At 57.8% G+C, this 14,771-nt stretch overlaps 1 protein-coding gene across 7 annotated transcripts in view; it reads right to left on the bottom strand.

Annotated features, from left to right (window-relative positions):
- NRXN2 (neurexin 2) overlaps positions 1-14,771 on the bottom strand; it is a 99,604-nt gene that overhangs the window by 71,318 nt on the left and 13,515 nt on the right. For 5 of the 7 annotated variants that reach the window (XM_061203567.1, XM_061203568.1, XM_061203565.1 and 2 more), the window contains exons 3-5: positions 11,636-11,665; positions 9,399-9,470; positions 4,299-4,600 (exon numbers count right to left, since the gene is read on the bottom strand). In XM_061203567.1, coding sequence (XP_061059550.1) covers positions 4,299-4,600; positions 9,399-9,470; positions 11,636-11,665 — 404 coding nt within the window. The remainder of the gene's footprint in view (positions 1-4,298; positions 4,601-9,398; positions 9,471-11,635; positions 11,666-14,771) is intronic. The other 2 variants (XM_061203566.1, XM_061203563.1) reach the window with 2 other exon arrangements.

Genomic DNA, 14,771 nt, shown 5'->3' on the forward strand with positions numbered 1-14,771 from the left:
GTCCTGAGGAGACTCTGAGGGGGCGGGAGAGTAAAGTGAGGTGGAGTTTTTCCCAGAGGACAAGAGATATTTCTGGGCACCTATGAAATAGATCTGCTGGATCCTCATGTCCAAAACCTCACCAACTGGCTTCAAGGAAAGAGCCCAAAGGAACCAGCAAAACCACTAGAAAAACAAATAAAAACACTCAGTAGTTGCTGGTATTAAGCTCTCAAGGAGCTTACCATGTAGAAATAGAGAAAAGAGGTGAACACAAATTATTGACCATGCAGACGGAATGTGATGATAGGGCCAGAGCACAGCAAAGAGGGAGACTGGCCAGGGGGCCCGGAGGATCAAGGAAGGCCTTACAAAAAAGGTGGCGGTTCAGCTGGGCCTGAAGGATTGGAAAAAAAAAAAAACCCCACAACTAACAATAATGACGGCAGCAAGCCCTCCGCGGCTCACGCGGTGCCAGGCACAGGCCATCACCTCAGCTACTCCTCAAAGGCCCCTCTCACTTTGCACAGAGAGGTTACATTACTTGCCTCAAGTCACTCCAACTAGTGGCAGAGCTGGGATTTGAACCCAGTCTGTCCGACTCAAACCCCAGCTCTAGGGTTTCACCCGGCAGAAGGGAGGGTGAACGGTGGTGTTGGCGGGAGCTCTGTGGGAACGAGGTGGGCAGCTCGGGAAGCCAGTATAGACAGGGTGTGTAGAGCAGCACGGTTAGGCCCTAAGATGGGGCGTGTGACAGGCCGGAGAGACAGGGCAGCCCGGGCCGGAAGGTGGGGGAGGGAGTCCCAAGTGCCTGCCAGGCCCCATCCTTGGGGGATGTCTCTCCTTGGGGCCCAGGGGGGCTCCCGAAAATCTCCCCACTGAGGAACGGCCTCATGGGAGCTGGGCGGGTGGAAGCTCCACATGATATTTTGGGAGCCAGCTTGTCTTCCAGAGTTCGTGCTGGCTAGTGATGAAATGGGTTGGCACTCGGCTTACGTGGTGGGGGGAGGCACACTGGGTGTGGGAGGAGGGTGGGCCCAGGATTAAAAATAGGCCTCAGGGAATCCTCAGAGGGAATTATTCCTGCAAAGATCCCCCAAGAGACACCACCGGGCACAGAGTCCTCAAGGCTGGGCTCGGAGGGAGAGGAGGGCGAGAGCGGGGTGTGGTCTCAGTCAGGTGTCCTCCGGTCCTGACTGCAATGTTCTAGGAGTCTCTGGATGATTCCGGGGATCACTATCTGGTTCAGGGGAGGGGGGTGAAATTCTGCCTCCTTCCAGTCTCCCAAAGCTGCAGGACCAAGAGGAAGGGAGACCCCTCAGTGCTTGTCCTGGGGCAGGCTCTCCCCAGGAGGCAGCCTCCCCAGCTGTTCTAATCACTTGGGGAAAACAACGTGGATCCCAGTGTCCTCAGATCCCAGCCATCTACCCTAAAGGCAGAAGCAGATGTCATTTCTTACCTCACCCCCCCATCCCCATCTTTGCTCCTGGCCACTCCCAACCCAACGTCACTCCTAAGGTCATAAAAGGATCTTTCCAATCCCAGGACACCACGTGGCCCCTGTATAAATGTGTCTGCACAGGGTTTCTCCCCTTCTTCACACTACTGACATTTGGGGCCAGATAATTCTTTGCTGTGGGGCTGCCCTGTGCATTGTGGGATGTTTAGCAGCATCTTGGCCTCTACCCACTACACACCAGTAGCACCCTCCCCGAGTTGTGACACCCAAAATGCTTCCAGACATTGCCAAGTGTCTCCTGGGGGGCACTCCGCCCTCGGTTGAGAACCACTGCTCTAGGGACAACAGGACCCAATAAATTATTAGAAGCCCTGAAAGACAGGCACTCAAAAGGCCTGGTGAGGATGGACTTGGCCACAGGCTAGGCCCTGAGCAAGGGCAATGAATCCAGAGCAGAGCCTTAGGGCTGCCCTTCCATCCCCCTGATGGTCACAATGACCAAAAAAAGGCTGCAGCTCATATTTACGGATGTGGACTGGAGTCAAATAAATCTCTCCAGAAACCCTTTCTAAGGAGACCTCTCAATCAAAGTCTTAAAGCAGACACCCTCTTTGGCCCCGAAGGCTTATGTTCAGGTCAGCATGGCCTGACTCTGCTCTGACCCATCCGGTTCAGCAGGCCAGGGGGACGTGGTCACCAGTTACCAGCTCAGACCCAGGACTCTGTGAGCCCCGGGAAGAGGCTACGATGGGTCCCTGTCCACACTCAGTACTGCTGAGGCCAGGCCTCACCCCCTCCGTATGGCGTCCCCGCCTTCCCTGGTCACAGACCTCTCGCTCCTCTCCAGGCCTCACGAGTTCCTAGAACGTTTAAGAGCCCTGCTGCTCAGCCGGCCCTTGTGTGCCTTTGCTCTGTCCACTTTTAACCGACTCACCCTGTCTCCTCAAGAGCCGAAGGGCCGGGAGGGCGGGGCCCATGTCTTTTTTCCCTCGGTACCCAGTATAGATGGACTATATATTGGCCAAAGGACACGTGGATAGGGACTCTGGGCTTGCAGCGTGTTGCCAAAGGCAGTACCAGGTGACAGCGCTGGTCCTGGGGAGGGAACGTCAGCAAGAAGGCAACTCCGCCCAGCCCTGCAGTAAATGTGGGTGGCACCTAAAAGTATGACAAACAGCGCACACACTCAGGTTTGCTCAGACGGTGGTGACAACACAGGACAGCCCTCCGGCAGGGTCAGGGGATGATGCGACATGAAGGGGGCACCACCCTGAGGAGGAGTGCCACTCTTCAGAGCTCGGGGCACACTGAGAGCAGGTGCCTGGGTGGGAGCCGAGTACAGCAGGGAGCAACGGCTCGGAGAGAGCAGGCGGGTTCGTCACAGTGTCCCTGCAGCAAGGGGAAGGCACCCGAGGAGGGGGACTCCCCATTAGATCATCACTCAGGGGGCTGAAGAAGAGCAGGTAAGAACAGTGTGAGGTCAGCCAGAATCCCGCCCCCGCCCCCCACGAGCCTTTCAGTGGGAAGAAGGGGAGGAGGAGAGGGCAGGTGACAATGACGGTGAAGAGGAGAGACATCGGAAGTTCAGCCACCAGGAAGCTCAGCTAGAACCAGGAAATACAGAGCAGATACCTAGTAAGAGAAGGGCTGCAAACCAGCCAAGACAGCACCTCCCAGGGCACAGAGGCTCCGTGTTCCTGGTTGCACTGAGCTTGCTGGGGGTGGAGCTGGAAAAGTGTCCCTGCCACCAGCTATGGAAACTGGTGGACCTGGAGAGAAGGACCAGCAAGAGTCTGGGCACCTGGGCCCCAGGTGCCAAGCGATCAGGGCACGGAGTCAGAAGGTGGATCCAGGAGCCACTGAGGATGCACAGCGGCTTCTCCTGCTTTGGAAGAAGGGTCTGGCTTGGACTCTGCTTGAGGCGGGAACTTCTCGGGGCTGGAAACAAGCTGTGGAGGCTGCTGTCAAGCAGAAGCCCGGCCAGAGGGAATGCTTCGCCTGCCATAGCCACCCTGTGCCTTGTGAGAGGCGAAGAGGCCACTGAGAGGACAGCGCCGATGCCCAGAAGCATCAGCCCCCGGGGTGGGGGGGAGTCTGCGAGACAGAGCTGAGGGGACGCTGGGGACACTGTCCTGCCTGCAGGGGCTGCCCCAAGAGTCTCCTCGAGCTCCCGCATGGGCTGGCCTGGAAGCCACGGAAAGACAGCCACCGACCCGTGGGAGAGCCTGCGCCCCTTAGGAGGGACAGGAAGGGACAGGGGAGAGAGGGTACTGCCCGGACGAGAGGCAGGACCCAGCACCTCGCCAGTCCGTTCCCCTCTCACGCCTGCTGCCCCGACCTTGCTCTGAGCCCAGGCCTGCCTCTGCCCTAGAAAGGCCCCGCCTAAGGGCAGGCCGCACCCCACCCCACATGGCCCAGGCTTCCTGCCCTAATGGGACACCGACTCAACCAGAGTCTGGCCAGAGTCTCCCCACCCCGTAGCCCCCCAGGGCCCCGCCAGTTCAGGTTCTATCTCATTCCTCCCTGCCCCCGAATCGCCCTCCTGTCAGATTACCTGATTCCTCAGCCCCAACCCTTGAACCCAGCCCCTGGCACCAATCGGAGCCTGGCCCTTCCTCTTCCCTCGGGCTCCGGCCCCGGGGCAGCCTCCTCCCTAGCGGAGCATCCTGGTCCTTGAAGCCTGCCCACTGCGGCTGCACTCCTGGACCCTCCCAGCCCACCCGCGGCCTAAACCTTCTTCAGAACCACGCCTTGCTGCTGGCCCTGACGCCTCGCCCCCGCACCCCAGGCAGCCCGCTCTCCCCACTCCCGTTCTGTCCCAGATACAGCTGGCCCCTGGCCTTCTTCTTGCTCCCCCTACCTGGCGCAGGTTTCGAGTGACCCGGACGTCGTGCCAGGTGTTGTCGTTGAACTTGCCGTTGACTGGTTCCACAAGGGCCTCAAAGGCTCCCGAGCCCAGGTTGATGACGAGCCAGACGGCCCCAGATTTGAGGGACAGGTTGACATAGTCGGCCGACTTGCCCGTGTGCAGCATCAGCCCGTTGCGCTGCAGGGTGCGGAAGGCCAGTGTGATCTCGTCCGTGCTGCTCTGGATCGGGTTGTGTGACAGGTCATAGCAGAAGAACTCATTGCCTTTGAAGGTCGCCACAAACTCCTCCTTGCCTGGACGCCACGGTGGGGAAACGGGAGAGGGCTGAGTGGGGCAGGGCACTCCAGACCCTCCCTCTTCCCCTCCAGCCACCCAGGCGCAGGTCCTGGGCACCGGGAACCCCTCGATCCCAACTGCAAGCTTTAGGCACTCTCCCCTCCCCGTGCTGTCCACCCTCTTCTCTGGACCCTGCCGTCTTTGCTGTCAGAAGTCAGCTTCCCCCATGTCTGTCTCCAAAGCAGGAGGCTGCTAAGTGGCTCTCACACTGACAGCTGACAACTAAGCTGCCACAGGGCCAAGTGAAGCAGACATTCTCACTGTCTCCCCCCGCACTGGCCCTCCATTGGCCACCCCCCTTAACAAAAGGACGTGGAAGAGCAACAAGAAACTGCACCGGACATCTTCCCGGAGTGCCCCCCTATGGCGGGGGCACCAAGGGTCTCCTGAGTGCAGCCCACCTCCCCCTCCCGCCTCTTCTCCAGTGATGGCCATTCTCAGTGCCTGGGGACAGTCTGAGGCCTCACCACATGGGATGGGACTAGTAGGCCTACTTCGTAGCAGTGAGCAGATGAGGAGAATGGGGTGGAGGAGGCAGGGGGAAGACACATGGGAGGGCGATGCAGGTGGCAAGGATGTGCGTCAGGGAGCAGTGGGCCACTGGGCGGGGCTGACACAGGTGGCCACCATGCCAGCTGTCACCGCCCCCCCAGCTTCCTAGTCCAACCTGAGAGGACAGCACAGACAGGCCCTAGGCAGGGAGCCTCCAAGGGTCCCCAGAGGGCAGGTGTGGGACCCTGTGTGCCAGGAGATGGCTAGGGGCAAAAGTGCACGGGCAGGCCCGGCTCTCGTGTGTGTGTGTGTGCCTGAGTGTGTGTGCATGGGTAAGCGCCCTGCATGGGGCTCCTTCCACTGGCACGCTTTAAACAGGAGTGAAAACAACTGGGAGGGCCTTAGGGACTTTTAGCATTCTGTAAGTAGGTGACAATGGCTCCGTGGAAGGAAGGTGGGTCCCAGCCCCACACCTTCACAAGCCGGAGCCCACACAGAGGGAAGAAAACAGGCCGTGGAGTCAAGGGAGCGCAGAGGACCTGGACTCTGACAGTTTCTCCTCCCAGCAGGCGGTGGCACAACGGCTGGGCCCACCCACCTTGCAGGGTGGATGGGGGGGCGAACAAGACGGCTGGCCAAGGGCCTTCATGGAGTGCAGAGATTCTCAGCACAGGTCCCCAGGCCCAGGAAGAAGCAGGGCACGATGCCGGTGTGGGGGCACACGCGGCCTTCAGAGGCCCCTGCCCCCCTGTGGGCCGGGCCCCAGCAGCAGGCGCCCCATGTGGAAGCCGTGGCTCTCTGGGTGCCTCTCCTGCAGATGCCTCTCCCCTGCACAACGGCCCCACTCTCTCCCTCCGGGCAGTCTGCCCACAGACTCAGTCCTCACTGCTTCCGGATGCCAAGGCACCAGCTGCTGCCCCAGAGCCTGGCACCACACTCACTGCAGCTGGCCAGGCCCGGTTTCCTGAGGTCACAGGGCAGCGAGGCTGGTGGGGCATGGGCCACACAGGGACAGCCACAAGCCCCACCCTGCCTACCTTGGGGCTCCAGTGGGAAGGGCCAGAAAACCAAGAGGAGGAGTCAAGGAGAAACAAGAAGGGAAAGACTGGCGATGTGGAGGGAGGCCACGTAGAGAAGGAGAAAGATGGACCATGAGGGACAGAAGGGAAATGGAGATAGCGCAGAGCTGTGAGGGAGCAAGAGGTGATGGGGGGAAGCAATCTGGATAAAGACGAGGGCAAGCTGGGAGGGGACAGGTAAGGGTGATGGGAAGAGGGCCCGCAAGGAAAAGGGGACAGAGACCTCCCAGGAAAGGAAGCCAAGGGTTTCTCGGGGCCTTGCTGTTTCCATAGCAACCAGGCCTGCTGCCCAGGCAGAGTCGGTGCGGGGGGGGGGGGGGGGGGGGGGGTGCTCAAGGACCAGAAAAGGGAATGTGTTTGACCTTGAGTTTGCTCCGCATCCTACTCCCTCCCAGAAGCCGGGCCGCCCCTCCCACTCCCTCACCTTCACTACAGTCAAAGAAAATATTAAAGGGAGAGTCAAACAGAAAGAAAGGAAAGAATAAGGCAACCACGTGAAAAAGTGATTGGAACAGAACAAAAGAGGCCAGTAAAAAGGAGAGAGGCGGGCCTAAGGCTGGACCACGGCTGCCAAGGAAAAGTGGAGAAATGAGGCCATTCCTCGACTCCTCTGGGCTCTGGCTCTGGTCTCCTAGGAGAGGAGGCAGAGCCAGCCACTCTGGAGCCAGAGTCTACATGTTCTCCAACGCCCGTCACCGCCACAGACCCAGGTAGGCCCAGGGATGGAAAGAGGCTTGGAGCAGCCAGAAGGAACCTGAAAGAATTGGGGGAGAGCGACAGAAAAGAGATGAGCAAATGCGAACAAGAAAACCCAAGGTGGTGGGAAGGACAGAGATAGCCCCTGAGTGGGGAGGAGGCAGTAGGACCTCTAGGGATTAGTGTGTCAGGTAAGCACATGGAGGCTGCCCTGCCAACCATGCTCAGAAGAGCACCAACCAGATCTAAGAGGAGCGAGACCTGAAACAGCAGGGGGCGCTCTCCCCCACCTCGCCGCGCGGACGACCCCGGAACTACAACTCCCAGCAGCACTTGAGCAGTTACCCGCTCCTAATAGTCCCTGGCACTGGAAGGGGGTCATTGCTGATACCTGTTTATCTCCCAGGGTCAGGGAATGTGGAGCCCCACAAGTGTCTGCAGTCAAGCTGAATGTGGCTAGAGACCAGTTGTTGTGGTCCTGGATCTCTAATGGCCTTGGGGGGGCAGAGCAGCTGCCTCCTTTCCAGGCCCAGCTCAAAGCCCTCCTCTGGGAAGGTCTCCAGCCCCCTTAGCCCCTCCCTACGCTCAAGCACTACAGCTGTCTGTTCTGCTCATTTGGCACTTACTGCCTAGTAACATCTTGTACTGCTCCCTTGGGAGGAAGTGTGATGTGAGAAAGAAGACCTGGGCACTAATGCTGGCTCTTGCACCAGCTTTGTGACCTTGGCCAAGAGGCAACGTCTCTAAGCCCCAGCTTCCTCCTCAGGACAAAGGAACTCATCATCGGCCTACCTCACAGGTCACCGTGGGCATCTAGAAAGAGATCAGACCAGGTGAGGCTTCATAAACTGTAAACCATTCCACAAATAAACGACTCTTACACGGGGATGTAACTTCCTCTGTGTGTATGTGCTGCCTCTCTCTCTAGATCAATGAATAAATTAACTCCTCTGCACAAAGTCTGCACTTTCCCTGTACTTTGCACGTACCACACTTTATTGTAGTTCTTTGTTAGAACATCAATGAGCCCCTTGAGAACAGAGCCCATTCACCCATTTAAAATAAATCTGCTGAGCACACACCTACATCTGTGCCAGGAGCTGTGGAAAGCACCAGGGGTATACGAACGAAAATACCCAATCACTGTCCTCAGGGAGCTCGGTCAAGTTGGGGAGGCAAACAGGTAAAGTGACAGTTACTCGCCGTGTGGCGAGTGATGTAATGGATGTGTAGAAAAAGGGAACGCCGAGCAGCTTCTGGGTTTGCCTGGGGAGTTTGGGGGAGACTTCCAGTGTTGTGGCCTGGCTGCTTTTTCGAGAGTCAGCTGAAAGAGATACCAAATGGTTGGGGAAGAGGGCAGGGATGGCAGAAATCCAGGCCAACAGAACAGCGAGTACTAAAGAATGGGACTTGATAGCCCCAGGGCTTGGCACCCACTGGAGCTCCTTGAGGGGTTGCTACACTGCCCTGTAAACGTCTTAGGGAAGAGAGTCTCTTAAGAGAGGCAGCCTCACACAGGTTCGAGCCCTGGTCCGGGAAGATCCCACATGCCATGGAGCAACTAAGCCCACGAGTCACAACTACTGAGCCCGCGTGCCACAACTGTTGAAGCCCGTGCGCCTAGAGCCCGTGCTCTGCAACAAGAGAAGCCACCGCAGTGAGAAGCCCGCGCACCGCAACGAAGAATAGCCCCCTCTCGCCGCAACTAGAGAAAGCCCGCGCACAGCAACGAAGACCCAACGCAGCCAAAAATAAATAAATAAAATAAATGAATTTTTTTTTAAAAAAAGAGAGAGAGAGAGAGGCAGCCTCAGTGCAGAAAAAAAAAAGGAGCTTGAAACCTACAGCCCTGAGACAGGATAAAGGGGCCCGGGCTGGCCTCAGGGGCGTTGGCAAGCATCAGTTTCCTCATCTGTAAACCAAGGGCAATGAGCCCTTCCACAGGGGGTTGTGAAGGCTCATTTAGGTGACGCATGTGATACATAACTTATTATAAATGCCACATCTCCCAACCAGAATCTCCCTGGGCTGACACCTATCGTGCTTGCAGAATTTGATGGTTAAATGGGGGGCTGACCCTGCTGCCTAGCCACTCTCCCAGAGAAACAGACACTTTCTAGTCATCCCTGTTCTTTGGCCTGAACAACTGCCACAAAAAGACATCTGTGGGGACTTCCCTGGCGGTCCAGTGGTTAAGACTCTGCGCTTCCACCACAGGGGGCATGGGTTCAAGCCCTGGTCGGGGAACAAAGATCAGCGCGGCCAAGAAAAAAAAGACATCCGTGTTCTAGAAAGAGGTCATCAGGACAACTGGGCTTTGGGAAAGAAATGGAGGTTTGTGGCCCTTTACACCGAGGCAGGTACTGCGGGTGGACCTCAGAGGGGATTGAAGGGCACACACCTCTATTGACTCAGCTGCCCTCCAGAAAGTGAAGCTGGCCTACAGAGGGTGAGGGCTGGGCTCTCGGGGGACCGTGGGGTCACTGACCTTTTGTCGGCTGGTGCACATCGCTGGCTCCTCCTCTCCCGGCCCCCCCCTCGGAGAACAGTAAGGACCCTACTGGAGAAGCAGAATTGGGGAGTCAGGCACGGGGGGCTACCCAGGCAGTCCCACCCCAGCCTTGAGGCGATGGAGGGCCCTGTCCAGGGTGGAGGGCCGGCTTGGAGGTACAGGGTCGGGGTGGGGCGCTGCTCTGGGGACTCGCTCGCTTCAGGGCCTCTGGGGAAGGAGCCAGTTGACAAACCGGGAACCATCAGCCCCACAAACCCCGTCAGACTCACGACCACTGACCTCCCCCTCCTAGCCCAGGGGCGGGGGGACGAGCGGAGGGGCAGAGGCCTCGCTGCTGGTTCAGGAGCCCCTTCTGCCCAACAACGTGCAAACAGGCCAGACCTCTGGTCCTGGGGGCCCTGAGCTCCCGTCCAGGTTCTCCCCACTCTCGGCCGCGCTCTGCTGGGCCAGGTTCCTCTTCTTCGACTAGTCCAACAGCCTGACAGAGCACCCCTCTTCCAAAACCACCCCGTTCCCGCGCCAAAGCCCTCTTCTCCTCTTTGCCCATCCTCAAGGCAAGCTGGTTCTCCCTCTACACCTGTTCCTTTACTACAGTGAGTGCTCTCAACGTTGCCTTCATCCACTTCTTGGCCAGTTAGACCGAGGGGCTTCCAGGGGCAGGGCCGCGCGCTCTGTTTGCTCCTTGTCCCTCCACTGTGCCCTCAGCAGGGCTGTGCACACCAGGAGGTCCTGCCTGGCTGAGCTCACAGTGGATGCGGGAAGGCCTTTCTCGGGGAGGACTTCCCGCTCGCCACCGCCCAGCGCCCCCAGCCCAGGCCTCCAGAGTCCCGCAGGCACGTGTCACCACGTCTGGCCTCCAGGCTGCCTTAAGTTCTCCACCCAGCCCTGACCAGCGGCTCCCAGGCACCACAACTACTGCCAGACCCCACGAGATGGTTCTTAAGGGGAACTCAAGAATGGAGTTTAAAAGTTCTTGTCTGGGCCCTTATTCCAACCCCAATCCCCAGAACTAAAGCTAGAATAACAGCTGGGCTGTGGCCTTTCGGGAGGTGGAGGCGTGGCTTTAGGGATCCTTCAGGGCTTCATCTAGGACAAAGGTGAGCCACAGCCAGCAAACCCAGAACCAGGCACTGAGATGCAAGAAGGATGTGAGTAAACCCACCAGGCCCTGACTCCCCACTCGGGACTTCCTCTTTCCCCACATTTCTTACCATAATTTCACATCCCTGCAAGAATCCCAGGCCTCTACCTCCCCAGACCTAAATCCATCCCAAATTCCCGATCCGAGTCTCTCCCCACAGCCCAGCCTTCATCCTGTAGGCTTCTGCTGCCTACAGGCTAAGGACACCACCCCGTCCCTATGGAAGATGAGCCCCAACAGAAGACCACCGGGGCAGGGAAGCAGTGCCTGAGGATCTGGGAGGGAGTCAGCAACAGGGAGGTCAGAGCTGGGGGATCAAGGTCAGGACTCCTGGGGTCTGTCTCCAGGTTTGCCGAACACCAGGGCTTTTAAAGATGGTAAGGACTTGGTCGAAGGGAGGCTAAAAATAGATGAGCGGTCCCAACGGTACCACCAATTAAACGCTGCGTAATCACTAGCAAGTCACTTCATCTCTCTGGGCCTAAATGTCCTCATCTGTCAAATAGGGTCAGGAGACATCCAAAAGACACAAGGGTGAGGGTGTACGGGGGTGGGGGGAACAGCTGTGGAAAGGGGGCATCCCACAGCGGCAGGGTGAGGGGAATGAGGCTGCCTAAAATCCACTTCCTCCAGCCCATGCTTTTCTCTTTTTATTTGGGTTCACAGAAAAGAAAGAATGATCAGAATGAGTAGAAGGAAATAAAACACCACCATGAGAAAGAAAAAAAAAAAAAAAGCAAGATACAGTATCAGGAAAACGCAAAAAGGTGACTGGAGACAACGGCAGGAGTTCAAACATCTCTTGATGTCAGAAACCAAGGTGGGATGAGGGCGGATGGAGTGTGTCGGGGGAGGTGGGAGAGGGGAGAGCACACACGGGGACCAGCCCCCCCCCCCACCCCAGCGCCCAAATAAAATAAAGACAAGGCAGAGGAAGGGGGTAGGAAGGCAGGAAGGAGGCGGGACAAGTGGAGGAGGGGGAAGGGGGGCAAGGGGGGGTGGACAGAAAATCCAGGTGCAGGTTGGGGGCCATCCAATCCAATCCAAACCAAGCCAGAACTTCAAACCATACCTTCGCTGTTTAACGTCAGGTGAGCCGGACCTTGGAAAGGGAAGGAGAGAAAGAAAGAAAGGAGACAATAAAAGAAGAAAAAAGAAAGAAAAGGGGAAAGAAACAAAGAAAACACGAGTCATCAAAATCAGCCAGAGAGAGGGGAGAAAAAAGCTTTTGCTGCCACAATTTAAAAACCCTTTTTAACTTGTGACAGACATCGGGGGAAAGCCCCCAGCCCAGAGCTGAGGAAAGGGGCCCGATGCCGAAACAGAGGGTGGAGGGCACGAGAAGCGGGCGGAGAGAGAGAGAGAGAAGGGGGGCGCCGGAGAGGGTGAGGGGGGTACAGGCAGAACCAGAGGAAGGATTGGGGCAGGAGTCACTGCAGGGGGAGAGGAGATTTTGGTTTCTTTTTTTTTCTTCTTGCCGGAAAAAAAAAAAGGAAAAGGAGGAGAAGCATGAGTCTGGGAGGGCTGCTTTTTCCTTTTTCTTTTTTTCTTTTTTTTTTCTTCCGGGAGGCGGAGAGAAAAAAAAACGGTCAACGAGAAAAACGATTCAGATGGAGGAGAAAATAAAACACGACACAAAAATCAAAGCCACCTGGAGAGAGAGAGAGTGTCCTGTTAGCGCGGGATTAAGCAGACAAGAGGGATATCCAACACCCCCCCACCCCATCCCGTTACCCCACGAGCCTGGCAGAGACCGGGAAGACGGGGGTATGAAGAGCCTGGGCCTAGAGGGAATCTCCCACCAAAGAGGGCTGTGGAAAGGCATCTGTCCGGGTCCAATCCTCCCAACTCCACCCCTCCCAACAGCCTCCGAATGGGTAACAGGCACCCTGCCCACCCGGGTTCTACGAGGAAACTGGGATTCAGGAGGACAAAGTTAGAGAGACAGCAGGTTGGAGGAAACAGAATCTAGGGAAACACTGGAGCAAGGATGGGGGCCTGGATCCTTCCATAGGGAGGACTGGGAGGCCAGGCCAGCACTCTTGGACAGCAAAGACCAAAGAGGGCAGCCAAGACCCATGGGCGGGAGCCCCAGCTCTCTGAGAGGTCGAAACACCTCATTTGAAACTATTCTACGGACCCCCTTTCTCTGGACAGGCCCTCTCTGAGGTGACCCAAAAGCTGAATTGTGAAAAGGGAAAACAGAAGCCCGACAGCCAAGACGGAGAGCAAGATTGTGTGGGATTTTTTTTCAGGGGTGCCTTGGTCCCTTGAGAGAGCCTGGTCAGCCCTGATTTGGGGCCCCCCTCAGCCTTAGGGGGAGAGACTTTGGCCCACTGGACCAGTACCCCAGCCCCCAGAAGGCATCAGCCAAGGAAAACTCTGCCCCAGAGAGGCTGGCAGCACCATGCCCCACAGCTGGGCTGTGACCCCAGGGCTCCCTGAGATGACCAGCCCCTCCAGACCTCAGCCCCCGCCCCCCCCATCCCTGCACCCGTGGTGTCTGGCCAAGAGGATGGGGAAGGAACAGCCCTGCAGCACCACCTCGCCCTTGGAAACCATCCCCGCTGCTGAGGCCGTGAGATGTGGGCCCTGGGGGGAGAAAGCCGGGACCAGGATGGAAGATAGGGAAAAGCGCTCCAGGTGTCTCTGGGGCAAGGCTGAGGGCCAGGATGCCTGGGTTCCAAAAAGAAAGGCAGCAAAAAGGCCAGAAGGGCATGGCCAGGGCCCAAGGGCCTGGATCCTGTGGAAGATTTGGGTAGATGGTTCATGTTGCCCCCTTCTTGTCTCGGGCAGCACTGGTCTCTCCCAGTGCTGGGTCGGAGGCCAGTCGGGGGAGGGGGCCACAGCTGCTAAGGGCTGCCTCAGGACAAAACAGCTCTTGGGAAGACAGGTTTTATCCACAAAACCGGAGGGGACCCAAGCATTTGGACCAAGTATTATTCCTTGCTCCGAACGCCCCCCACCAACTCTTTCCCCCAAAACTACCAGCATCTTCCAAACCCCCTAAATCCAGGACCCAGACCCAGGGCCCTAACCCCTCATCCATCTCTTCCAGGCCCAGGAGCCGAGTGACCTGTGAACCTGCCTCCTGTCCCCCCTGCCGCCTGTACCACTGCTGTGGGGGAGTGGCATCTCTGCCTCGAAGACCCTTCCACTGCCCAGCTCCCAGCCAGCCTCATTAGCATACGGCACTCTCCCTTTGTCGCCACGGCAACCAGCTGCTCAGCTCCCTCAGGAGTGACAGCACCAGCCATCTTGGGGAAGGGGAGGCCGGTTCCCTGCCCTGTCTACCTGAGGCTCAGCCCAGCCTGGCCCGAGGGTGCTCTCCCTAAAGCCTGCCTCACCCCCTTGCCTGAAATCTCTGCTCTCCCCATGCCCCGGCCCCCCTCCTTACACCCCTCCCCACCTCTACCTGTGGCATCAGTCCCTCCTCCAGCCACTGGAGAAGAGGCTGGTAGTGACGGATGGCATTACAAAGGGTCCTCTCCTAGGGCACTTTATCTGGCTGCTTCTGGGTCTTCTCTCCCCGCTACAAAAGGCTAGGGGGAAGGGGGTGGGGCTACCAGGATCCCCAAAAGGAGATGCTCGGCAGGGGCCTGGGGAGCAGGATGGCTGGGTCCCTGGGAGAAAGCTAGGCCTGAGGCACAGTGTCGAAGGACCAGACAAGAGGGTGAAGGCACGGAGGACTCAGAGATCTGAAGAGGGACCTGCAGAGTCCAGAGCGTAATGCCACCAAGGAGTCCCCCAGCCCACCCCCCGTGAAGCCACCACCTATCAGACCCACCTCCCCACTCTCGGTCTCACCCCCTTACTCTCCTGACAAAACCCCAGGGAGGACCAACATCGAAAGATGGAAGAGGGTTATAGGGGACAAGATTGTGAGACACACAAGCAGCCATGACACAGAGACACACAGATGCATCACATCCCTGGGTGTATACACACACACACACACACACACAGCCTCAGACACACACCCCTGCACAGCCACTGACCTGCAAGCACACGCAGGGCCACATCCAGACCAGCAGGCCACCATGGCGCCCCCAAGAGATGGCTAAATGGTCTCATTCCCCACTTGTCCCTAAAGCCCAGCTTCCCGTCTTGTCCCTCTATTCTACTATTCTACTTGTTTGGAGAAGAACTGTTTCCTTTTTCCTCCCCTTCAGCTCCAGGCCACTGTTCCTCCCCACAGCAGCCCTCCG

The sequence above is a fragment of the Eubalaena glacialis genome, chromosome 10, assembly GCF_028564815.1.
Source record: "Eubalaena glacialis isolate mEubGla1 chromosome 10, mEubGla1.1.hap2.+ XY, whole genome shotgun sequence".
Classification (NCBI taxonomy): Eukaryota; Metazoa; Chordata; class Mammalia; order Artiodactyla; family Balaenidae; genus Eubalaena; species Eubalaena glacialis.